We start from the raw sequence: 25,680 nt of genomic DNA, 5'->3' as shown, positions 1-25,680 counted from the left end.
AAACATCAAGTTGGGTCTTGCTACCCATTGAAAGTTTCATCAGTATCTCAACTTTATTGTGTTAGAAGTGGATTAAATGTAAATAACACCCCTGGGAAAAAAATTTTAGGAGATATGCTGACCATAGATAATGGATTTGGGGAAACTCTTTATTTGGAAATAGTTCAACATAACAAAAGTAGAGAAAATTGTATCATGACCCTTCTGATACTCATCACCTAAGATCCTAAATGATTGATTAATGGCCAGTCCTGGTGCATCTATACCCCGCTCGCTTCCTCTGCTATCCACTCCTGAGTTATTTGAAAGCAAAATCATTACATTTGTAGCTATTTCAATATGTGTCTAAAAGAAAGAACTTAAAAACCAAAATTATAATATGCTGGTGGAATTTTTCTTCTAGAAAGGACAAGAATGAGAATTTATGCTGAGTAGTATCAGAACATAAGGGGAAAGCGTGAGGGTCAAGATCAAAGAGGCTTGACATTTCGGCAGATTAAAAACTCCTGGGGGTGGGGGAAGGGAGGCCCCTGGTGGTCTAGTGGTTAGGACTTGGTGCTTTCGCTCTGGGGCCCAGGTTCAGTCCCTGGTGGAGGAACTGAGATCCCGCAAGCCCTGTGGCATCGCCAAAATTAAAAAAAATAAAAATAATAAAGTAAGAAAATACTCCAGCGGGGAAGGGAGGTTGGAGACACTGTCTCTTCGAGCTTCTTTCCGCTCTACATTTTCCCTGCTTGAGTGACTCTTAGAAATGCCTCTTTGAGCATAACTTAAGGTACAGGGAATCGGGATCCTTAAAAAGGAGAGTAAGCCAGCAGGGAACAGATCCATTTTTTAAAAGAAGAGGAAAAAAACATAATCACAAAAAGGTATTGAAATATTCAGTCACTGATGGATTGCTCTCTGATGACTTTCAATGACTTTTTAGCCAATTGGGATCTACTTTTAATAAAACAAAGCAAGGGGAAAGTCTGCTTGCTTTTTAAGATTTTGCTAGGACTACGGTATTTCTCCCCTGTTCTAATGTATTCTGAGAAGTTTCTTTCTTTTGATTTAGACTTCCTCACTTGGTTTTATTGTGTCATAAATCTCCTGTGTTTGGTGAGAGCCATGGTGTATGTGAGACCCAAGCAGCTTGCTAGATAACATCTATTACCCCCCCTTCTCTTTAGAAGATTAAACTGAGACTGTTGTGTCTGATGCCAGAATAGATTTAACCAACCATGTTTCCTTTACATATAGGTCAGTCCAAGGGACAATTCTGCACTGGATCCTATTATCCATGGGTTGAAGGGCGTCGTACATCATGGTAAGTAAGCTGCATACACTTCCTTTTGCTGGGATGTGAAGGGCTAAGGTCTCCACCTAAAAGAATGGGTTATCTTGCAGAGGACGGACTATGACACCCATTCCTCATCCACTGATGTTGAAGGGCATGAGGCCCATTATTTGATGGGTAGAGAGCACATCCATTTATTACCTGCAAATGGATCTGGGTTAACAGTAAGCAATTTGTTTCTCTTCAGGTACCACTCGGAATGCATGTGTTATAAATCAGAACACCCTAAGATGTACTATTCATACACGTTGAACCTGCCAGGTGCCTCATATCTATCCTAAAATTATTCCCTTTTCAAGTAACTTTTCATTTATGAATTTCTTGATTTGCCCCACAGATGTAGGGGAAAAAACTTAAGTAGCCATGACAAGTCATTAAACTTTGCCGCACGTGAGCAAGTACCATCAGCTACTAGAATGGAAAATGCTAGGCCGTGTTCTGTGCAGCAGACATCTTATCCTCAAGCATAAAACGGGGAGAGAAAGTAAGATAGATGGGTTCTGTCTTACCCAACTGTTTTTTATTGGAGGAATTTCCCTGCAACTTTATTATCGGCGATGCATCATTACCTATGACATCAGGATCCTCTAATTTCAAAAGTACCCTTGTCACAGGGAGGTGTGGAGATGAGAGGTACTGTAATGATTTGCAAGATTTTAATAATCTAATTAGAATTCCAAAGACATTGACAGAAATAGCATTAGTAACCTTATTACACCTCCCCTTCATCTCCACGGCTATGATAAGACATCTTCACACCTTTCTGGGAGGATGTCTTTTGACATTAGCCAATTCTGCAGAGCTTAACAGACATCTTACCCCCTTTCTCTCAGGGAAACAAAACCAGTTATCAGTGTTCCGTGGAAGCAGGTAGGATTTTGGATCGTTTTGCTCTTATAAGTGTTCAATCATACAGCGGGTAACAATAATAAACCTAGTGAAAGTAGAAAAATAGGGTGACTGAAAACGCCTCATTGAGGTTTTCACTTTAGGAAATGTCCATTGCTTCCCGATTTTCGTTTGTATCTCTGAAGAAATCTCCTCACGCAGAGCTGGGAAGTAGGTAGTATGGAAGTTTGCCAAGGGAATAAAACACTTTTGCCAAAACTTAGGCCGTCTGCCCCTTTGTGATTTGATGTTGATAGCAGTAGTGGTGGGTGTGAGACGTAGGGAAATTTGCACTGGGCAGCCTCAAAAAATGCACAGAAAGTTGATGTTATGGGCAACACGCTGTGTTCTCTGAGCTCCTTCCCAGAAGGTGCCCGGGAACTCTCAGTTCATCAAACGCTTTCTTGGAATTCCAGTCTATAATATAGATTATGAGGTTGGGGGTTTGAAATATACTAAGTGATGGATAGATCTTCCTTCCCCTGACTCTTCTTCCTGTTTTAATACAATCACCCCACGAAGAATTCTGGAATCTTCAAAACAGGTACCTCTTCTTCAGCCTGAGAGGAAGCACTCCATCAGCTATGGCATTTGAGTGGGTCTGTGTAATCTCATTTCCATGATGATCATTGCAGGACATGCCACATGTTAAAGATAAGCAGTAGGCTTCCTTTAGCCCCCAAATCCCCAAATCTCAGTAAACTCACTGCATAGTGATCATTCGGTTCATGAGCTGCATGCCGGCATAATTGTGTAATCCTTCCTCATTATCCACAATTAGCCTCTAAGAGGCAGTTATATGCAGGAATATGATACCTGTTACTGGGAGGATGGCAGAGACGCCCAGTATGAGGTTTCAACTCTACCTGCTAATTGAAAAGTCAGAGGAGACCTGCAAAAAATAGTTCCCTGCAAAGGAAGTTCCCTTCTTTTTTTCAGTGTAACAGAAATAATTATCCCCTGGGAGGGGTGGGCATATTTCTTCTTTAACACACTAGTGAATGTGTTTGTCAATCATTGATATTTGACAGGAAGATGTGAGCATTCCTATTTGTGGGCATGTTTGGTTAAACTTTAGTCTTCTGGTAAAAGTCTGCTCTTGGTTTGCCCCCATGCGGCTGGCATAGCCCGAGAATTATTCCTCGTGCCCAGTTCTGGAGCTCAGATCAAGGTTTCTAACGTCTGGCTTTTATCCTGATCATGTTAAGTAACTTACACCACAAAGGGTGCCCAGACATGTGCCAAGCTGAGGTGAGGAACTGCAGAGTCGCTCTGTGAACACAGCAACCTAGCCCGGGAGGGAGTGCCAGCAATTCTGGGGGAGAATTCCTTCCATGCGCCAGCGCAGGCATTATCAGGGTCTTAGGGTGGAAAGAGCATGGGCTTTGGAGCCGGACAGGCTTCAGCAGGGATCTCGGCTTTGCCACTCACTAGCTGGAACTATGGCTGCCTCTCTAGCCTCTCTGAGAAAGTTTACTTTTTTATTCAGCAAAAGTGTTGCAAGCCCACTGGGTGTGAGCCCTGGGCTGATGTACTGGTGAAGACAGACAGACACAGGCCAGCCCTCAGGTACCTGGAAGGGAGGTGAATGCCACCCCTTCTCCCTCCAGGCTGCCTGGAGCGTTACCCCTTCCAGCCTTTGCATCTGCTGTTGCTGGTTCCTCTGTCAGAAAAGTTCTTCCCTCAGCTCAGAGCAAGTGTGTCTCCCTCTAATTATTTCAGGTCTCAGTTTGGATCTTACCTCCTCAGACAATTCTTTTTTTTTTTTTTGGCTGCGTTGGGTCTTCGTTGCTGTGCACGGGCTTTCTCTAGTTGTGGCAAGCGGGGGCTACTCTTCGTTGCAGTGTGCGGGCTTCTCATTGCGGTGGCTTCTCTTGTTGCGAAGCACGGGCTCCAGTAGTTGCAGTGCACGGGCTCAGTGGTTGCAGCACGTGGGCTCAGTAGTTGCAGCACGTGGGCCCTAGAGCATGCGGGCTTCAGTAGTTGCGGCACACGGACTCAGTAGTTGTGGTGCACAAGCTTAGTTGCTCTGCGGCATGTGGGATCTTCCTGGACCAAGGATCAAACCCATGTCCCCTGCATTGGCAGGTGGATTCTTAACCACTGTGCCATCAGGGAAGTCTCCAGAGAATTCTTTCTTAATTATCCTATCCAATTCCCCATCATCTCCCCATTCCCATCACTCCTTGTCACATCATCTTAGGCTTCTTTCTTTGAAGCACTTAAAAGTATCTGAAATAACCTTGTTTGTTTATTTACTCCTGTATTACCTACTAAAGTGTAAGCTTCATGAGGGCAGAACCCACGTGTGTTTAACAACTAATAGATGCTCAGTAAAATAAGCCAAATGAGCAAATCAAGTAAAGATACAAATAGGTGAAAAATATCAAAATATAAAATTGGAAAAAGAGGTGGAGGAACTAAAGGCCTCACAGGCTTTGCTTTGATTGGGAAGAGAAAGAAGTAGGATAATGGCTTGGAAACTTGATTCTGCCCAAATTTCTGGGGCCATTGCTGACTCTCGTTTTGATAACCGTCATCACTTCTGTCGTTCTTCCAAAAGAGAATGAACATCTGAAATTGTTAAAAACAAACAAACAAACAAACTTTTGTTGGAACTAGAAACATTTTCAGTTGAAGGTCCTATGAAGGATTTGAATGATCTGTTACTGTGATGGACATAAATAATGTGCCCTTCACAGAACCTCTGGCTTGGGAACAATGACAGAGACGTATACGAAGAAGAAATCAGTATGGATTTCTGTTGCAGTTCACAATTGGCTTTTATTTCGTCAGCTCTGGGAGTCATATCTTAGAATATTCATTCCTCATTAAGTGAATTTTTTTTAATAGGAAGAATCTTTTTTTTTAAATTAATTAATTAATTTTATTTTGGACTGCATTGGGTCTTCGTTGCTGCGTACGGGCTTTCTCTAGTTGTGGCGAGCAAGGGCTACTCTTCTGTGCGGTGCATGGGCTTCTCATTGCAGTGGCTTCTCTTGTTGCACAGCATGGTTTCTAGGCATGTGGGCTTCAGTAGTTGTGGCACATGGGCTCAGTAGTTGTGGCTCACAGGCTTAGTTGCTCTGTGGCATGTGGGATCTTCCTGGAGCAGAGTTCGAACCTGTGTCCCCTGCGTTGGCAGACAGACTCTTAACCACTGCACCACCAGGGAAGTCCCTAGGAAGAATCTTATATGTTCCTTTAGCTGAAATGGCAATGAGGAATCTGGTCCTACCAGCCAACCATTGGCATTTGGTCAGTAGGGTCCTCTGTGAAGCAGACACCAAGATGGAATTTTAAGTGCAGGCGAGTTTTTTGGCAGGGAGGGACTGCCCAGGAAGGATAAAGAGGAGAGGGAGCAGGAGTGGGTGGGGAGAGCACTGGGACCCCAGTGCAGGTCTGATACCTCTAAAGAGAGGGAACCTAGGAGGACTGGCTGAAGGCAGCTCTAAGAAAGTCTTGGCTGGGACCTTGGAGAACGCCAGAGCCAAGACTGCCCGTGAGAGGAGTCCTTTGTTGGGCAGCAGTGGCCCAGCCCTACCAGGTGTGGTCATTGGCTAGAGCATCCCAGCGAGAGCGGCCTCCCTGCGAGCGCCGAGGTGTGCCCGAAGGCACAGCAGCTCCCAAGCCTCCTCACAGCGGCTTGTCTCTAGAAGGAAGATCTTAGGGGTGTCTCCTGTGGCTGGTCCAGAGGTCACATCTTCCTTCCAAAGACATTTTCCTCATCACCTTGCCAAAAAGTTGATGACTTGGTCCTCTCACTTTTAAAATGCTCAGGACTTCTTACAGTCACTGCTTGTTCCTTTTGTGCATAATTATTAAGTGCCTCATCTAAGTACACCATGAAGCTAGGCAGAAAGAAAGCACAGCACGCATGGACCAGCCCTCTCTGAATTTGTAGACACTCAGGAGAGACATATTTTTAAGCATGTAATTACATTAAAGAGTGAGGAGGGACTTCCCTGGTGGCGCAGTGGTTAAGAATCCGCCTGCCAGTGCAGGGCAAACAGGTTCAATACCTGGTCCGGGAAGATCCCACATCCCGCGGAGCAGCTGAGCCCGTGTGCCACAACTACTGAGACTTCGTTCTAGGGCCCACGAGACACAGCTGTTGAAGCCTGCGCATCCTAGAGCCCGTGCGCCACAACAACTGAGCCCGCATGCTGCAACTACTGAAGCCCACGTGCCTAGAGCCCATGCTCCGCAACAAGAAAAGCCACCACAATGAGAAGCCCACGCACTGCAATGAAGAGTAGCCCCTGCTCGCCGCAACTAGAGAAACCCTGCGCGCAGCAACAAAGACCCAACACAGCCAAAAATAAATAAAATTATTTTTTAAAAAAAGAGTGGGGAGCAGCAGAAGATTTAACTTAGACTTGGGGCTATAGACCGGGCATTGCAGACAAAGTGACCATGAAGACCTAAAGAGTGCATAGAGGTTGTCCAGGCAGAGAAGGGAGTATAAGGTCCCAAGCAGCACCAGCACAGAGGTGGCATGTTGGAGACTCTGAGCTCTGGGACCTTGCTACTCTTGTGCAGGGGAGCTGGGGAGAGATACCTAGAAACCTCTTGGCAGCAGAAAGTGCTCTTTCTTTTTGTTTTGTTTACTTTTTATAAATTTATTTATTTTATTTATTTATTTTTGGCTGTGTTGGGTCTTCATTGCTGCGTGCAGGCTTTCTTTAGTTGTGGCGAGCAGGGGCTACTCTTCGTTGTGGTGCGCAGGCTTCTCATTGTGGTGGCTTCTCTTGTTACGGAGCACAGGCTCTAGGCGCACGAGCTTCAGTAGTTGTGGCACGTGAGCTCAGTAGTTGTGGCTCATGGGCTGTAGAGCGCAGGCTCAGTAGTTGTGGTGCACAGGCTTAGTTGCTCCGCAGCATGTGGGATCTTCCCAGACCAGGGCTCGAACCCGTGTCCCCTGCATTGGCAGGCAGATTCTTAACCACTGCGCCACCAGGACGTCCCAGAAAGTGCTCTTTCTTAGGTGTTCATTTTTCTATGTAAATTGTGACTTTTACAAACTCGGAAGCATGAAAAAATATAAATAGAATGAAGAGAGGTGATTTGCCATTGATTCTGGTCCTGTCTATCCATTGAGCCATAGGTGGAAGCATTAAAATGTATCTAATCAGGGATTTTATTTACACTACCGCCAGCATACCCTGGAAAGGAAAAGAAGTTGTGACTCTTATTCACCGCTCTGACCCAGTCATTCACAATGCTTTTTGTATATAAGAACCAGGACTTGCAAGTAGCCACACCTGATAGAAATATTGGTTTCAAAGAGCTTAGTCTAATTCTAATTTTTTCAAAACCCATTTAAAAAAAATAAACTTGTGGGGCTTCCCTGGTGGCACAGTGGTTAAGAATCCACCCGCCAACGCAGGAGACATGGGTTGGATCCCTGGTCCGGGAAGATCCCACATGCCACAGAGCAACTAAGCCCACGTGCCACAACTACTGAGCCCACGCACCGCAACTACTGAGCCCACGCACTACAACTACTGAAGCCCGTGCGCCTAGAGCCCGTGCTCTGCAGCAAGGGAAGACACCGCAATGAGAAGCCTGTGCACCGCAACGAAGAGTAGTCCCCACTCGCCGCAACTAGAGAAAGCCCGCGTGCAGCAATGAAGACCCAATGCAGCCAAAGATAAATAAATAAAATTTAAAAAAATTTTAAAAAGCAATCCATTTAAAAAAATAAAATAAAACAATAAACTTGTATGTGGATTTGTGTAAAAATGTACCAGTTCCCTTGTAAGTAGTTTGTATCCAATTGACCAGTGCTAAATAATGTACATTATATCCTCTGTCTATTAAAAAGGATGTATTATTTTTCTTTCAAGTTTTTCGATTACCTACTTTCTATTCTTTTTCATAATATCCACCCACAGAAAATCCAGCGGACTGTACATATACCTAGTCTAGAACGCTGTCAGAAAGGCATTGGAACACTAACTACTCGCTCATGTCAATCATCTAAGAAAGATCCATTTTTTTTGTTTTTGGAAGGAAACTTGCTGGTAGTGATTGTTTGATTGTGAAGCTTTGACTATCCGCCCCTCTTTTTTTTTAATATTTTTATTTTTGGCTGCATCGGGTCTTAGTTGTGTCACGCGGGCCCTTTGTTGCGGCACGCGGGCTGCTCTCTAGTTGTGGCTCACATGCTCAGTAGTTGCGGCGCGCGGGCTTAGTTGCCCTGCGGCATGTGGGATCTTAGTTCCCTGACCAGGGATCAAACCCGCCTCCCCTGCATTGGCAGGCGGATTCTTAACCACTGGACCACCAGGGAAGTCCCTGTCCCTCTTTTCTCATCACCTTGCTTGCTGTCCTTTCCTCTTCCACTGAATATACTACCTTAGTGCATAGGAAAGTATCTTCCTCCTTCACGGGAAACCTAAAGGGGACAGTTAGAAATTGCCTCAGACACCAGTCAGGACGAGATGGCTCTTCTCCCTGTCCTCCCTCCCCAGGCTCTTCTGAGAAACTTATCAGTGAAAGTACAAATACATTATCACCCGAAAACGCCCTGCTAGTGATGTCACAAAATGAGGCGCTTGCAAGCTTTCCTTGTTAAAATTCACCAATAGAAGTTGGGTCTATGAAAATCAAACTTTCTTTGCAGAATACCTCACCCAGTTGTTGACTAGTTTATTCACTGGGCTCACTTTGGGGATATTTTCTACCCATCTTCTCCCCTGCCCTGGGGTGCTCATTGTCAGCTCACCAGATCTGTGGACAATGTCCTAGAATAGTTAGACTCAATCCAGGCATCTAGCAGAAGGGGAGGTAATAAAGTAAATCTGCACATACATGTGACTACCTGCCAAGTGTTTTCATTTGGTGGTGAAAGCTGGAGTATCTGCATCTGTTCTTTTTTCTATATCCCACCTGCTAGGATTGAGGTTTCTATAATCAAGACTAACCTGGAAGAGACTCCAGTCATAGAACAACCTGAATTCCTTCTAAGGCAGTGGCTAGGCTTTGCCTTGTCAACTGCCACTGCATCATTGGCCACAAATACATGATTTTAAAAGAAACTAGCCCTGGGGCACAGCGCTGCTGGCACTCCAGGACAGCCACCGTGGGTCTGAAGGTGGCGCAGCCTTTCCAAAAGCCGTGTAGCCATTGCTGCCAAAGTTACACATAGGCCGTACCCTCTGAGCCGGCAGTTCCACATGTAGGTATACACCCAAAAGAAACGGCTACAAAAAGACCTGTACACAGGAGCTTTGTTTATAATAGCCCCCAAATGGAAACAGCCCAGATGTCCACCAAGGGGAGCCTAGATATTCAAGTTTTAGTGTATTCATACAAGGGAATAGTGTGCAGCAATTAAAAATGATGAACTTGATTTATACAAAAACAAAAGAACATGTACTGCATGGTTCCGTTTATGCAAAGTTAAAGAACAGACAGAACTAATCTCTGGTGATAAGAGTCAGAATAGTGGTGTGAAGGGGTACGTACAGTGAGTGAGAAAGGACTCAAGGGAATCTTCCCAGGCAGTAAAAAAATACTATATATCTTGATCTGGAGGATGATTAGATTACATAAATATGTTATAAACATTTACTACACTGTCCCCTTAGATTTGTGCATTTGACTGTTTGCAAACTAAAGAACAGCCCATGGATATTATACATTAATTTCTCAAAAATATTACACTCACGAAGCTCAGAAATAATCTACCATCACGCACCAGACAGTCCAATATTAAAAACCCTGACAGTGTCAAGTGTTGGCAAGGATATGAATGCTGGGAACGCTCAGATTTTCTGGAAACGGTTTGGCAGTGTCTAGTCGAATTGATTCAGTAGTCCCACTGCTATGTATGTCCCCTGGAAAAACGCAGATAAAAGCGCACCATGAGGGACTTTCCTGGTGGCACAGTGGTTAAGAGTCCGCCTGCCAATGCAGGGGACAGGGGTTCGATCCCTGGTTTGGGAAGATCCCACATGCCGCTGAGCAACTAAGCCTGTGCGCCACAGCTACTGAGTCTGCGCACCTAGGGCCTGTGCTCTGCAACAAGAGAAGCCACCACAATGAGAAGCTCGCGCACTGCAACGAAGAGTAGCCCCCGCTCGCTGCAGCTAGAGAAAGCCCACACACAACAACGAAGACCCAATGCAGCCAAAAAATAAATAAATTAATTAATTTTTTAAAAAAACCAAAATGAGCTGTGTATGAGAATGTCTGTGGCACTGTTTTTCCTAACGGCCCAAACCCAGAAATGCCTCTGATACCTATTGTTAGCAAGCTGGATAAATACAGCAAAGTGTAGTCCTACAACAGAACAGTTCACCCCAGTGAAAACACGTGGAGTCTCGTGGCTCACACCAACATGGGCACATCTGAAAACTGTAAAGTGATGCAAGAGTCTGAAGAATGCCCAAGGTATTCTTGAACAAGTGTTCAAAAAATGGGAAAACCTAACCTTGGTTCTTTAGGAGTGCACATGTAGGTGGTAAAACTACAAGAAAAGCAAAGTAATGATTATTTAAAAACAGAGGATGGTGGTTACTTCTTGGAGTGGGATGGGAAAGTGATAAGGGCCTGGCCCCGGGGAGGGTGGCAAGTCTCCCCCTGTTCAGAGTGGTGGTTACTCCAGGGTTCACTTTAGGATTATTGGTTAACAGTATGTTTATGTTTGTACACCTTTCTGCGTGTGTGTTAAATTTCACAATCAAAGAAGACAATGATGAGTATTTGAAAATCAGAGATTCAGGCAGTGCTTTCTTCTGGGAGACATCGAGTACCAAGTGGCCTCACAGCAAACAAAGAGGGGAGTGACAGCATTTTATTTTTTCTTTACCAAACTTTTTATCATAAGTACCCATGACAGGTTGTTTGTTCTCTCTACAAATTGATTGTAGACCAGAGAAAGAACTGTGGCTGCCTTGGGATTGTATCATTAAGCGATGACTTTGGAAGCCAATACTTCCTTGTGGAATTTAGAAAAAAGAAATCAGAAACCAAAGGGATGGGGTGGCAGGTGACAGGTCTGAAAACAAAGGCTCCTCGTTGTTACTGGGCTGGTGCATCCTGGCTCTGTACCAGGTCAGGATATGATTAGCCTGACAGGCATCATTAAATCCTCCAGAAACCCTCTGATGTGCAGCTCTCATATCCCCCATTACATAGAAAGGCAAGTAAAGCAGGCAGGGCCTGGGTGACTTAAACCAAGGTCTTCGTGACTTGAGGCTGACTCTTGTTACTCCCAGGCCATCTCCCGCTCTGTTCTTGGCCAGGGTTACCATTTGCATCTTTTGGTTGACTGAGGCTCATCATATAGACTTGTTAAAGGGGCAAGTGAAGAAATACTAAACGGGCCCATACTCTTATCCTTCCAACACCATTTTGATTATCCCTGGAGTGAAGATCTCAACATGAACTTTCTAAGACTAAATGGCTGAAACTTCTGAAAAATATCTTGCATGGACTTTGGAAGAAGAAGACAAATCCCAGCACAAGGAACATTTGGAACAAAGTAAACTATTAGGTGAAAATGGCCATCTGTGTTGTTACAATCCAGCAGCAAGAAGATGGAGCAGAGATGAGTTGATTTGATTTGAGGGGTTCTTGCCTGTTTTGTGCAAGTGAAATTTAAGCCCCTTTGATCACAGTGTCCATCCATCCTTCCATCCATCGTGCCTAATAAGTGCTAGTTCGGGTGTTGAGGGTAAGATGATCAACTAGATTTCCTCTGCCTTTGGAAAAATTTTAATCTCATGAGGAATCTTTCCTTTTCTTTTCTTTTGGTCCTTGCCATTCTTGGTGACAGTCAAAGAGACTATAATTTGCCTGCAGAATCATGTCATGTGTTCACATGAATACAGCAATTGGAACTTTGAAATGAATTTATTTATTATTTATTTATTTATTTATTTATTTATTTATAATTTTGATTTTTATTTTTGTCTGCGTTGGGTCTTCGTTGCTGCACGTGGGCTTTCTCTAGTTGCGGTGAGCGGGGGCTACTCTTCGTTGCGGTGCACAGGTTTCTCATTGTGGTGGCTTCTCTTTTTGCGGAGCACGGGCTCTAGGCACACAGGCTTTAGTAGTTGCAGCACCTGGGCTCAGTAGTTGTGGTGTGCAGGCTTCTGTAATTGTAGTGCGTGGGCTCAGTAGTTGTGGCACACGGGCTCTAGGGTGCATGGGCTTCAGTAGTTGTGGCCCACGGGCTCGGTAGTTGTGGCTCACGGGCTCTGGAGCGCAGGCTCAGTAATTGTGGCACATGGGCTTAGTTGCTCCGTGGCATGTGGGATCTTCCCGGACCAAGGATCAAACCCATGTCCCCTGCATTGACAGGCGGATTCTTAACCACTGCACCACCAGGGAAATCCCTGAAGTGAATTTTTATAAAAAATCTGCATCGTGGAATACCTTTAGAGAAATGAAATTTTATTACTTTTCACTTGAAATTTGACTCTTAGGAACACTGCTGAACAGAGATTCTAGACCAGCACTTCAGAGTTCAGGCTGTCTTGGATTTGAATGCTGGCTTTGCAGCTTGGGAGCTGTGTGATACTGTACAAATTGTTGGCCCTCTCTGTCCCTGAGCCTTCCACCTGGGAAAATGACAATTGTGAAAGTATCTGCCTCGTGGGTATTAATGCTAAATGCTTTAAGACAGGGAAAGTACTGAGAAGGAAGGGTGCCTGGAGTGTGTCCACTGTCCTGGAAATCAGAGATCAGGAAATACAATCTGTGGGCCAAATCTGGCCCACTGCCTGTTTTTGTAAATAAAGTTTTATTGGAACACAGCCATGCCCATTCATTTACTTACTGTCTATGACTGCTTTTACACTATAACAGCAGAGTAGTTGTGACAGAGAGACCCTCTGGCCTGCAAAACCTTAAATATTTACTCTCTGGTTCTTTACAGAAAAAGTTTGTCAACCCTGCCATGTCGAAATGGTAACTATTGTAGCTCTACTAATAGTGTTGCCTTCACAAAGTGGTTTGTTTATTTGGGGACAGTGTAAATACCCACTCAGGTCATTGCTTACCATTTCATACACTTTACAGAGATGGGCTTCAGTTTTGATATTGCCCAGATTGCCACATCATCCAGATATATTTCAATGAAATTAAAGAGGGTTCTGTTTTAATGTTAACCTTCAAGGAAGAAATCATTCAAATTTTCTCCCTTTTGAATGGGAAACCCAGTGCTATATTATCTACAGGCCACTGATAGTTCTGAACATCTTAACACGTGACAAAATTTCCCCCTCTGAAATTTCTGTTTCCAGCATCTAATTACATGGAACTTTCCTGAAGTGTGCTATAAATATGCAGCACCCTGGTCTTGACTAATAGGCTCAAGTCTGTTATGGATCCAGGGAGGGCAGATGCTTATCTGAAACCCTTTGATCTCAAAATCTTCTAGAAACAGGCGCTCTTAAGCCATTTCCACAGTTTCCTGGCTTTCGGTTTGTCAGAACCACCACCATAGATGTGGGCTATTTCCATTTCTTTTCTTAGCCAAAGCCAGGAAATGGGATGCTGTGGGGCTCTGTTTTATCACTAATAGCATTGTGAACAATCATGTTGAGTCAGAAAAAGACTTCAAAAGTGATTCCTTTTAGGTTAATTTGAATTTGAGGCTAGTCCTCATTTAGCCAGCCTCCTTTGTCAATATGTCATCATTTGAACAGGATTATGGGAACCCAGGGAAATGCCCTTTTCCTGGTTGTTTCACTGGGGTGTGAAAAGCAGAGAGTTTAAAAATATGTCTCCAATTATATACTGTGAAAGTGCTCGCTAAAGTGCTTGGGGCTGCCTGCTGTGACCTTCTTACCCTGCTCTACGCATGTCATCTTGGTATAGGAGAAGCAGAGTCGCATTGTGGCCAAGAACCCAGGCTCTGGGTTTGAATACCAGTTCTGCTTTTGGCTAGTTGTACAACCTGCACAAATCACTTCACCTCTTTGTGGTTCCATTTTCTTAACCATATAAAGTGGGGATAGTAATACCAACCTTACTGGTTTGTCTTGAGGAGTCAGTGACTTATTGTCCAAACTTGTGTCAGCTATTATCACTGCCATCCCCCCACCCTCACCCCCAACAAGTTGTTGTTGTTACTTGTTGATGTGAGTATGGTGGAGGCCATGAGGTGACAGGAGGTGATGGTGGAGCTCTGAGTTCTGCCCCATCACTACCCGGCTATTGAACTAGAATGTATGTTGCTTGACTTAGTTGGGTCGTATGAAAATAAAATGAAGTGATGGAGAAAATGGGCACAAAGATGATTTGGGACAGCCAGTCCCTTTGAGACCAGGGGATAGGGTAGTGGACCAGGGACCAGAAAGAGGGTGAAAGGAAGAAACAGAAACATCTGTTAACCCCTGGCTATGTGCCTAGCTCTGCCCAGATGTTCTATACATAGAGTCTCATTTAATCTCAGCAGTAGCCCAGGGAGAGAAGAATGCTTAATCCATGGTACAGATGGGTAAACTGAGGTTCACAGAGATTGGCTCATTTGTCCCAGCTCATGGCAGTGGAACAGTGATTTGAACCCATTTGTATTGGACTCAGATGCATTCTGCTGGGCCAGTTTCAAATTCTAGCATTGACTGTCTTCCTAATTATTGTCAAAATCACTTAACTCTGGTTTCTGCCTGGGTTTCTCCTCTGTGAATTAGGTCATTGACTGAGCATCAAAAGGAAGCTAAAAGAATGTACACACCATGCCAATTATGGCCACCAGAACCAAGTGGGGGAGAGAGGCAAGCAACGGAACTGTTTAGTGATAATACTGGGGTTTTGTCACTGTATAACTCTATAATTTAAACGTTATGTTCATTTCCTTAATTGTTGACAAGACTCTGCGCTCTTCGTGTAGTTTCTCTTTGGAAATGTTAATGTCAACATATGCTTTGTTCATACATCAACCCTTAAATCAAAATGCTACATTTGACCACCTGACCACCAATAAACTCAAGGAGGCTAGATGTCTTTGAACCTGGGTAGAGTGGCTATTTCATGACCTTGGAGTGCCACCCTGGTTCCTTGAATACAGGAGTCTGATTAATCAGGTGAGCTCTCTCCTGCTCAGGCCGCCCTTGCTCAGACCCTGAAATAAGATGCCATAGTGGGGGCTTCTCAGATCTTCTCTGGACTGTGCCCATGGAGAAGGCCAAGGGGTGTGTATTAAATCCTCTGCACCCTGGTGGAGAGTGTTTCAGAGGCATAAATAAGCTCCACGCCTCTCTATGTCCTCATGTAGTTTGCTCCATTCATGCTGGAATAGTATTGCTTGTTGCCATCCCTTCTAAATACCCTGCCCCTCACAGAGGAGCAGGTGTCAGCAAACTTTCTTAGTAAAGGGATTAATGGCAAGTATTTTAGCCTTTGCCAGCCATCCATTCTGTGCTACAACGACTCACTGCACAGTAGTAGCCTGAAAGCGGCCACAGACCATGGTATGGCTTTGTTCCAGTAAAACTTTATTTACAAAAACAGGTACTAGGCTGAATTTGGCCTCGGGGCCCCAGTTTTCCCACTTCTGACTTAGAGCTACTTAGTGACTTAGTTTGATCGATTTTTTTCAGCCACGTATAAAGGAGCTGCTCTCTCAGGCCCTGTCTTGGGTGCTGGGGATACACTAAGGAGCCGCAGTCTTGATGTAGTGGAGCTTCCAGTCTGCTAAAAAAAAAAAAGAAAAAAAAAACTATTACTAATCAATTACATAGCCTGTGAGGGAGACCCAGGTCTGTACAGCTGTGACCGTTGGCAAGGTCACAGCCCTCATCATGACGTTGATACCTACTTCACAGGGTCGTGAGGCCCCAATGAGAGAAAGGCCACAGCAGGGCCTGGCACCAAGTTCATGCACCGTAAATGTGAGCTAGTCAAAAGACATGAACTACAGAACATCCACGGTGTGGATGGAGTCTAGGGTTCAGGTCAGTGGAGGGTAAACTGAGGCCAGAGAATCCAGTCAGTGTAACAGATGGGAGTTTGCTGCCACCCGGCCTTGTGAGCATCTTGCGCTGTGACCACAGAACAGGCTCTGGACCCAGCTTCTAGTAGACGCAGAAAGCTGATGGGGACCTTTGATGTGACTCCTATTGAATTATTTCAACCTCCTATTTCATCAATTCTGTAACTCTCATGTCTTCATATTTTTATTGAGATGTAATTGACATATAACATTATGTTAGTTTCAGGTGTATAACATAATGATTTGATATATGTCTATATTGCAAAATGATCACCACAATAAATCTAGTTCACATCCATCACTGCACATAGTTACAATTTTTTTTCATTCATATTTTAACAACTCTAAAATTAGGACGCACCTTCCAGGTGATACTGTATCATTGCTTAATTAGCAACTTGTTGCCTTTACTAGTGGCATTTGAAATAATGGTGCATCTTACGATTGATGGTGACATGGATATGAAGAAATCTAGGATTTATTGGTTATTTAAAATACACCAACTGCTGTGTTTGTTTGTTCCTTCATTCTCTTTTCACAAAGATTGGGCATCTACTATGTTCTGGGCAGTGTTTTTGTTGCTGGATATACAGAGTGAACAAAACAGGCAAAGGCTTTGCTCTTGTGGAATTATCCGGCTCTTGGAGGAGACAGACAGTAAATAAGTGAATGCATCTGGGAAGGAAATAAACCAAGTGTGATGTAGATGGTTAATAGCAGCGGGAACAGCCTTAGATGGGGCGCTCAGGGTTGGCTCTCAGGAGATGAACTGAGATCTGAAGAATGAAAATGAATCACCCATATGGAGTGGGGGTGGGAGTAGGGCAGGCATTGTAGGCAAAGGGAACAGAAAGGTGAGAAGGGAGGTGATGGTCAACAAGGGAGAGGGCAGAGAGAAGACGGGTTGCAGAGTTAGATCATGGAGGGTCTCATGGCCGTGGTGAGGAGTTCGGATTTTATTCTAAATGAAGGGAGAAACCACTGGATGATTTTGAACTGGGCAGTGTCAGGGTTAGATTTATGTTTAAAAAGCTAAATGAGTTCTTCAGTCTTCAGAGAGATTTCCTCAGCTGATCATGTTTATGTCAGCTGCAGGTGAGGAACTGGGGACCCAGGGATACAGAACTGGGTAGTAGAAATGGATACCCAGACTCCCTCCCCACCTCACTGTGTGATCTTGGTTCAGTCACTTTCCCTCTGTGGACTTCATTTTCCTTATTTGTAAATGAAATAGAACTAGCGTCCTTTGAAACTCTTTGGAGCCCCGCAGAGTTCTCTGTGGTTCTTGGGTGACTTCCCCAGGATCCCCTTGTTGTAACTTCAGTGTGGTGCTTTTTCCTTAAAATCATGTGTCATGAAGTCTTGCAGACAGCTACACCTTGAAAACGGTCCAGCCCCACTTCATTGCCCCGTCTTTGCCGTTTCTTCCTCCTTATTGATGAGAGAGAGAGATGATGTGAATGACAGTCAACATCCAATCAGAGCAAGTTTCATTTCTTATATTTAGGTCATAAAATTAGTTCCTTGACTCCCTCTGCCACCATCTTAATTATAATGTAATGCTCTCTTACTCCCTGGTGGCTTCTAGATGCCAAGCTCCTGAAGCCCCTGGATTCTGGCCTTCAGGCTCTTGCTTTCCATCCCGACCTCCCACTTCCTGATGCTATTGGGCAGGCCCTTCTCTCACCAGCTTGTCAGACCCATGGCCCCTCCCAGATCACACAGCCCATCGTGCCTACTCCTGGCTTAACCCAGAGCTGCTGACTCTATGTCTAGTGTTTTGGCCTCTTCACAATTTTTAGCCAAATTCCAGATTATCCTTAACCAGCAGCTGATTTTTTCCTCCTAGAGCTGTCAAATTTGGGGCACTTGAACTTTTCTTCCACTTTCCCTTTTGCTCCACTTCACTCCAGCCACACACCGGGCAGAATCCCTTTGCAGGGGCTTTTCTCTGTGCCTGGAATGTTCTCCCCAGGTAGCCACCTGGCTTGCTTCCATCTTCAGGTTTTTCAATCAAATGCTTCCCTCTCAACCAGCCTGCCCTTTGACACCTTTTCAAAACAGTGGTCAGGGGAGACCTCATTGAGAAATGTGTCATTCAAATATGAGTAAGTTGTTAGCAGCTGAAAGGCATTTGGTCTACAACCAGCCATGAATAGAGCAGTGAAAAAAAATGTTCCAGGCAGAGTGAAGAGCCAGTGCAAAGGCCCTGGGGTAGTGTGATCATGGACCAGCCAAGAGGTCAATATGGCTCAACCTAAGGGCCAGAAGGTAGCAGTGGATGAGACTGCAGAACAGGGAGGAGCCCAGTGACACAGTCCTCATAGAAACTGGCTTCTCAAGTGTGATCAGCATTATTAAAAATGCAGAATCTCAGTCCCCATCCCAAACCTACTGGATCAGAATCTACAGTTTAACGGGCTTCCCAGGTGATTTGCATACACATTAAATTTGAGCAGCACAGTCATAAATCTTCTCCTATTTAGCATGACCTAATCCCCAGTTTTTTTCCACTGTCACTCTCCCTACCTTCCCCAGTATGAAGCAGAAGGCCAGTGCTACCCCAGTGATTTTAAGCTTTTAAGGAAAAATTAATAACTTTTCCTTATAAAAATTTTGGGAAACCCTGAAGAAACCAATCATTGGGCTAAACTGAAACTTGGGCTTTCTGTTCTTAGTTTATTTTATATACTTCCCTAAAATTGGTTGATTCCTTGCTTTGGGGATAGGACTGGTTTTCTTCCCCTAGAGACTCTCTCATTCTGTCCATATACTTTCCAATGAAATCCTTTGTTCATTTGGGTGTGTGTGAATATTTTCAGTATAATTCCATATTTCTCGATTACTGTAGAGTTTTCATCTCTGTGTTGATCATCATGTTTTATAAAGACTTTCTTTTTTCCTATATAACCAAAGCATTGAAAACATTAGGTTATTAACACACTGAAAAATGCAATCAATCAGATGATTATCATCTAATGTTTTAATGATCACATTTTTAATCCAATTATGCATGTTTGAATCTTTCAAATTTTCTTTAATTAAAGATTGCCTCCTAGCACTGCTATCAGAAATAAGAAATTGAACAGAATCGAGCCAGATATAATTTAACGTTGAAAGGAAATTGCAAGGATAACCGGGCCGCTCTGGGTTTAATTGCTGACCATGACTTTAAAGCCCTCATACAGAATTTTCTAATTGATAAGAAAAATTTAATCATCTCCTGATATACTCCGTTTGCATTCAAATAAGGTATTTCTTTTTCTAAATAAACCTCCCCTAACTGATTATTCATATTGTCGTTCAGAATGCTTGAAAATGAAAGAGTTGGGTGAAATGTAGACTACTTAATATAGTGTGTATTTAATATAAAAGTCATACATTATTCATAATTTTTGCAATTTGAATAACTTTGAATTTCGCATCCCTGTTTCTCATCTTTTTCTTTGATGAACAATTAATTATTAAAATATAATATTGTCTGCATACAGCACTGGGATACTTGAAAGTAAAATATGAGATTCATTCCTTTTCAATTCTTTTAGCTAGTAATGCACAGTACTTGCTTATTATGGTATAATGGAATGGATGGTAGGGTAAGTAGAGTATTTCAAATATTTTTCTCAACTAGTTAAGTGTCTGGGATAGGAATGTTTCTAATTCAAATTACTAATTAGAACAAAAGTTGGAGGCAGAGTGCTCTGATCTGGATGGCTTTGGAGTCAACTGCCCTTTTATAATAGGATTCATTTAACAAGTATCTATCTGTGCTTATTCTATGCTAGACACTCTCCTAAGCCCTTAACTACTGTTAATTCATGTAATCCTCTCCTGATATATAAACCTCCAGATGAGGTCATTATTATAATCCCATTTTACAGATGAGGAAACAGTGACAGAGAGGTTAAGTAACTTGTCTTAGGTCAGAGCTTTAAGTAGACCAGTTAGGATTCAACTCCAGGGGCCTGGCTCTAGCAGTCCCTCCACTTTATAACATGTACATTTATTAAGATTTTCTTAGTGGGAGAGTTTAAGTTTTTAGCTGAAATTTACATTCTTCCTTCCTCCCAGTGGCTGAACTCAGGAACACCCAGTCTTGGGTCCAGCCAGTTGAGTGCCTCGTGGCTTCTGCGAACTTTGTGGGCAGTGCCAGAAATACAGGGGTACCATTTCTAAAGTTACTTCTAACAGTTAAGCATTATGAGCACCCCATTTGCCAGTGGAGCACTCCTATGGGACTGAGCAGGAAATGGAATTTTTAGAAAGATCAGCAAAAATCAATGTTCAAGTTGAACTTAGAGAAGTCAAGGGAGAAAGAAAACAGCTCAGGAGTTAATTCTGTAACGTATGTTCATAAAAGAAATTACCATTAGTGATGGGGACCCCTGAACATGTGGCATGTCCCACCCCCCCTTGCTGTGGCTCTCAAGATGACTTTCTAACACTTGCCCCCCACCCTCCTATACTTGGCTTGCAATCAGGAGGGCACAACATGGCCCGATGGCCAAATCCATTCCACTGACTGTTTTTGTATGGCTACTGAGCTAAGAATGGTTTTCACATGTGAACTCTAATTAAGCGAAATGTTCTTCCCGCCTTTCCCCTGCCCAAAAGAATTCCTTTCTTCTCATTAGTAGATGTATATTTTTTAAATTGTCCTCAGTTATTAGCATTTTGAACATTGTTAATAAGGTTGTGGAAGTGTGTTTATTATATAGGTACCTATGTAACATCTTTGATTTTGCCTCTTGGCCCTGCAAAACCTAAAATATTTACTATCTGGCACTTTACAGAAAACATTTGCTAGTCCCTGGCTTAAAACACAAAATAAACTGGCTGGCTCTCAGCCTAGTGCTTGCCTTGATAAGTGAGGGCTTGTGATGGACCAGAGATCACAATGGACCAAGTGCTTGCCTTAATAAATCAGGGCTCACAAGGCACTGTGCTAAAGCCCCTCACATTTATTAGCTTGATTAATTGTCACAGCATCCCTGAGGGGTAAAGAATCTCAGTATTCCTATTTTACAGGTAAGGGAAGTAACTCAGAGAGGTTAAGATTTTTTTCCCTAAGGTCACACAGCTGTTAAATATCAGTTGATTCCGAAGGTCATGCTAGAGCTTTGACAAAGAAAACTCTAACCTGCAGTGCTCAGATTGATGGAGACTGTGTCAGACATGCTGTGCCTTTGAGGCGTTAGTAGTTATTATTAGTTAAAAAATAAAACACATGCACAAACATTGAAGGAAGTGCATGGCTATGTGAGATATACGTGGCTAGGTCTTGGTAGTTTAGAAGAAGAATAGTGGTAATAATACAAGTAATAAGAATTAGAATGAGAATCATATCTATCATTTATGAGATGCTTACTCTGTTCCAGGCTCTTTCTGAACCCCTTTCTTATACTGATTTATTTAATCTTCGCAACAGCCTAGGAAGGTGTAGTAACTAAGGTCATACAGCTCACAGGTGAAGGAGTTGGGATTTGAACCCAGCAGGCCGAGAATCTGCTCGTTTCACCAATCCCTGAAAGGGGTGGAGAAATGAGGTATTGATGAGGATTTCAGCGTTACGTGATACTTCCTGCTCCCAGGCTTACTGTTTCAGATCCTAAGTGGTGTCTTTGAAGAAAGAATCCCATCCCAGTCTCTGTTTTCTCTGTAAGTTTTTAACCTTGGGTCCATTACTTCTCTCTGGTCTCCCATTTCCCTAGCTGTAAAATGAAAGAATTGGACTAAATTGGTGGTTTTCAAAGTGTCCCTGGGTTCCCAGCTCAGCTTCAGCCCCGGTGGCTGTGCTCTGGCTGTTTGAGTTGCCTGGCTCCTGTGTAAGATTTGGTTTGAAGAAAGGGTTCTTTGGTTCCCGAAGCCACTGACCTAGGGTGCTCTAAAGCCCTTTCAGGTCTCAGAATCCTGAGATCCAGTGGCAGTGATGGTGGTGGAATCAGCAAGTAGTGAAGCCCCTCCCTTTTCTGTCCCCCTCACCAACTCTACCCACCCCGCCACTGATCTGATTACACCTTCTAAGCAATTAAATCAGAACCTGCGTCTGAAGCCCTTGGGTTGATCCAGGACAGAGAAACCCTTCTGCATTTGTAGCAATGGTCACACCTGCGGTTTCCATCAGTCCTTGCTGAATTCAAGAGCCCATACAAGAACTTATATGAGTCCTGATACCGCTGAAACCGTGTTCCCTTTTGAAATCCACCCACTTCAGATTGGTGGGGCAGGTGTTTCTCATTTATCTTTTTCTATTCTTTAAAGCCACAGCCTCTTCCTCGAGTGGGTGCTTTAGATGGGGGCTTTGCTGCCTCGGGCTTACAGGGATTGTCTTGTCACTACCTGTCTGCATACAGCGTGCTTAACTGCAACCCTAATATTGGGTCAGGCGCCTAGGGGAAGACTCTAAAGGTTTTCCAGTCCTTCAATCTGGAGCCCTTGATCCTAAGGCAGGTTAGTGTGCTGCGGGGTGACGCCGGGTTCACCTGCAACGTGATGGGGAAATGAAGGTGGTGATTTTGTGGTTCATGATGCCAGGGCCTGTGCACCTTCTATTGCCTGGGGCCTCGTGTTGACTGTGTGCACGGCCCAGGAAGTGCAGCAAGCAAAGGCCAAAACGGTTCCTCCTCTCAGCCAAGCACGCTTGCTTACAGAGATTTCCCCCATCATTAGCTGCTGGTAACCAGGTTAAATTAAAGCCCAGATTTGCCGGTGGGCGGAGGGGTGATTCTTTTATTTCCAGCCTTTTGTCCCGTAGAAACTGCTTTTGTCATTTTGATTATAGAACCCTATGATGCATGTGTTAATTAATACTTAATTTTTCCCTTTAAAAAATGAATTGAAAACCTTTGTGAGAATCAGCCAAGGTTTCTGAGCCTCGTGAATAACTGCTGCCACTTTACTGTTCACTAGTGACCTTGGGCTTAGTGATTTAACCTCTCTGTGCCTTAAGTTCCACATCTGGAAAATTGGAGTATTAAAAGTACATACTCCATAGGGTTGTAAAGTGAGAGGGTGTGATGATGGCTTAAGAATAATGAAAGCCTGGATTCCAAACTCAACTACATGGTTGTACATTCCAGCTCTGTAAATTGGGGATGGTAATACTTCATGGGACTATTTTAAGTATTAAATAAATCAATCTTTGTAAAGCTCTTAGAACAGTACCTGGCACATACAGTAAGTGCTGTTTAAATGTTTGCAACAGATGAGTACTCAGAAGAGTGCCTGACATATAGTAAAAGCTAAATAAATATTAAGTTTTATTCAACAAATCTCTACCAAAAGGAAATTGCCATTTTCATTATTCTGATATAGTTGATTTCTGCCAGGTTTTTGCCTTAACCCCCAGTTACATAGACCTTTTACGTCTAAGGATACACATTTGCCCAAATACGTATACTGCTTGTTCTGTATGAAGGAAAAGGAGGGAGGAGGTGTGAGGCTGGGAATAATATTCCTGGAAGTCACAGGAGTGTCCATGAAGTAACCTGGAGCCTTGAGGTCCCCGAGAAATGTCCAGGGGCGCATGGAGGAGGCCATCGAGGAGCTAAGGCAAGCCATTAGCAGGACTGTAATAGCCTTATTACATCCCCAACAGGAATGAGGTGGGCATTCCAGGCTTAAATGCAGGGCTAGATGTTTGAAGACCCAGGTAGAGACTAAAACCCTCTCTGATTTGTGAAAGAAGCTGGATGATCTACTGGGTCTGATTGAAAGTGTTATAATATAGTGCCTAAACTCTGTTGCACTGCTGATTCCTGCCTCAGGACCTTTGCACATATTGTTCTCACAGCTTGAAATGCTCTTCTTTTCCTCTTTTGCCCCCACAGTTCAATATTCACCTAGTTTACTTTAGCTTCTTCAGCCTGAGTCAGAATTGTGCAAGCTCTGGTGTCAAGGTGCATGGGTTCATATCCCAGCTTTGCTATGTAGGAACTAACCTCTTCTCTACCTTGTTTTCCTTGTAGAGTTATTGTGAGATATCATTGTTGGGTCCCAGCTTAAATGTCATTTCTTCTACTTAAGGAAAGACCACCCCACTTTTGTAAAAAGAAGCCTATTTTCAGGGCCATCATTTTACAAGTTCAGGGCTGTGCCTTGATCTGAATAAGCCTTGGGTGAAACCATAATGAAACGTAACCAGCTTTGGAATTGCACTTTACCATTGGCTTACAGTTTTCTTTTCCTACTTAATCTCTCGTGGGAGTCCCAAAGTTTGTCCGCCTGATTATTAGTTCATAAGGATTAGACGGAGAAGGGGTCTATGACGAAACAAGATGCGGTATAACTGAATCACTTTGCTGTACACCGAAAACTAACAGAACATTGTAAATCAACTATATTTCAATAAAAAATTTTTAAAACTTAAAATTAAAATCAACATTAAAAAAGACTTAGTACAGAATATATATTAATATATAAAATATCTCATTAATGATTTTAATTTTGATTACATGTTGAAATAATATTTAAAATATAATGGGGACTTCTCTGGTGGTCCATTGGTTAAGACTGCATGCTTCCAATGCAGGGGGCATGGGTTCGATCCCTGGTGGGGGAACTAAGATCCCACATGCCATGTGGCACGGCCAAAAAGAAAAAAAAAAAGGATTAAATAAAACATATTATGAAAATGAAAAATATATATATATTGGAAAGGGGCAAGTTAAACAAAACCAAGTCTATTTCTTTTCTGCAGGATTTAGTGACTTGACTATGCTAGTGTTTTGTCTATTTCCTGGGGGAAGAGGGAGGGCCTGAAGTGTTGCCCAGTGTTGTTTACCATGGAACCCATTTTTCATGAAATGCAGTGCAGTACGATGTCTCAGAACACACACCCTGGGAAATGCTGCTTTGTTTTCCGTGGCTCTCCCACCACCAAATGCTAGTGCTTCTTGGGATGTAAATAAACACAAGACTTGTGACGTGGCACGCGCATGCCGAGGGTTTTGACTGTGTGTCTGCAGCATAGAACGACTCACCACTGTGCTTTTCTTTTCCCTCTTCCCCCAAACAGAGAAGGAGACCTTTCTGGATCCTTTCGTCCTCCGGGACCTCCTGCCTGCATTCCTGGGCAGCTATTACCGGTACACAGGTTCTTTGACTACCCCACCGTGTAGCGAAATTGTGGAGTGGATAGTCTTCCGGACGCCTGTCCCCATCTCTTATCATCAGGTAGCTATTTGGCCCCCAAAGGGCTTCTGTTTTTACTTGTTTTGAGTTGACTTAACTATCTAACATTGCTAGACTATATCAGGGTAAGGATTTTTTTTTTTTTTTTTGGCATCCTTTGCTTCTCATTGATTCTTTTCATTTTTTCCAAGAAACATGTTTTTGCACCCAAGAATTGTAAAATATAAAACATGGTTCCTGAGCCGCAAATTAACTAGCTGAGGAGAACTGCAGGCATGAAATCAGGTATCTTGTAAGTATTCAGTCTTGAGGAGATAGTAGCTACCCTCTGTGATGGCTCTGTGCCAGGAACTCTTTTCAGCTCTTTTTA

At 43.4% G+C, this 25,680-nt stretch overlaps 1 protein-coding gene across 3 annotated transcripts in view; it reads left to right on the top strand.

Annotated features, from left to right (window-relative positions):
* Nucleotides 1-25,680, top strand: part of PTPRG (protein tyrosine phosphatase receptor type G) — a 731,557-nt gene that overhangs the window by 557,371 nt on the left and 148,506 nt on the right. For all 3 annotated transcript variants that reach the window (XM_007192374.3, XM_007192373.3, XM_007192375.3), the window contains exons 6-7: nt 1,243-1,309; nt 25,195-25,352. In XM_007192374.3, coding sequence (XP_007192436.2) covers nt 1,243-1,309; nt 25,195-25,352 — 225 coding nt within the window. The remainder of the gene's footprint in view (nt 1-1,242; nt 1,310-25,194; nt 25,353-25,680) is intronic.

Source organism: Balaenoptera acutorostrata, chromosome 10 (assembly GCF_949987535.1).
Source record: "Balaenoptera acutorostrata chromosome 10, mBalAcu1.1, whole genome shotgun sequence".
In the NCBI taxonomy this organism is placed as follows: domain Eukaryota; kingdom Metazoa; phylum Chordata; class Mammalia; order Artiodactyla; family Balaenopteridae; genus Balaenoptera; species Balaenoptera acutorostrata.
This window is presented reverse-complemented; position numbering and strand designations above follow the sequence as displayed.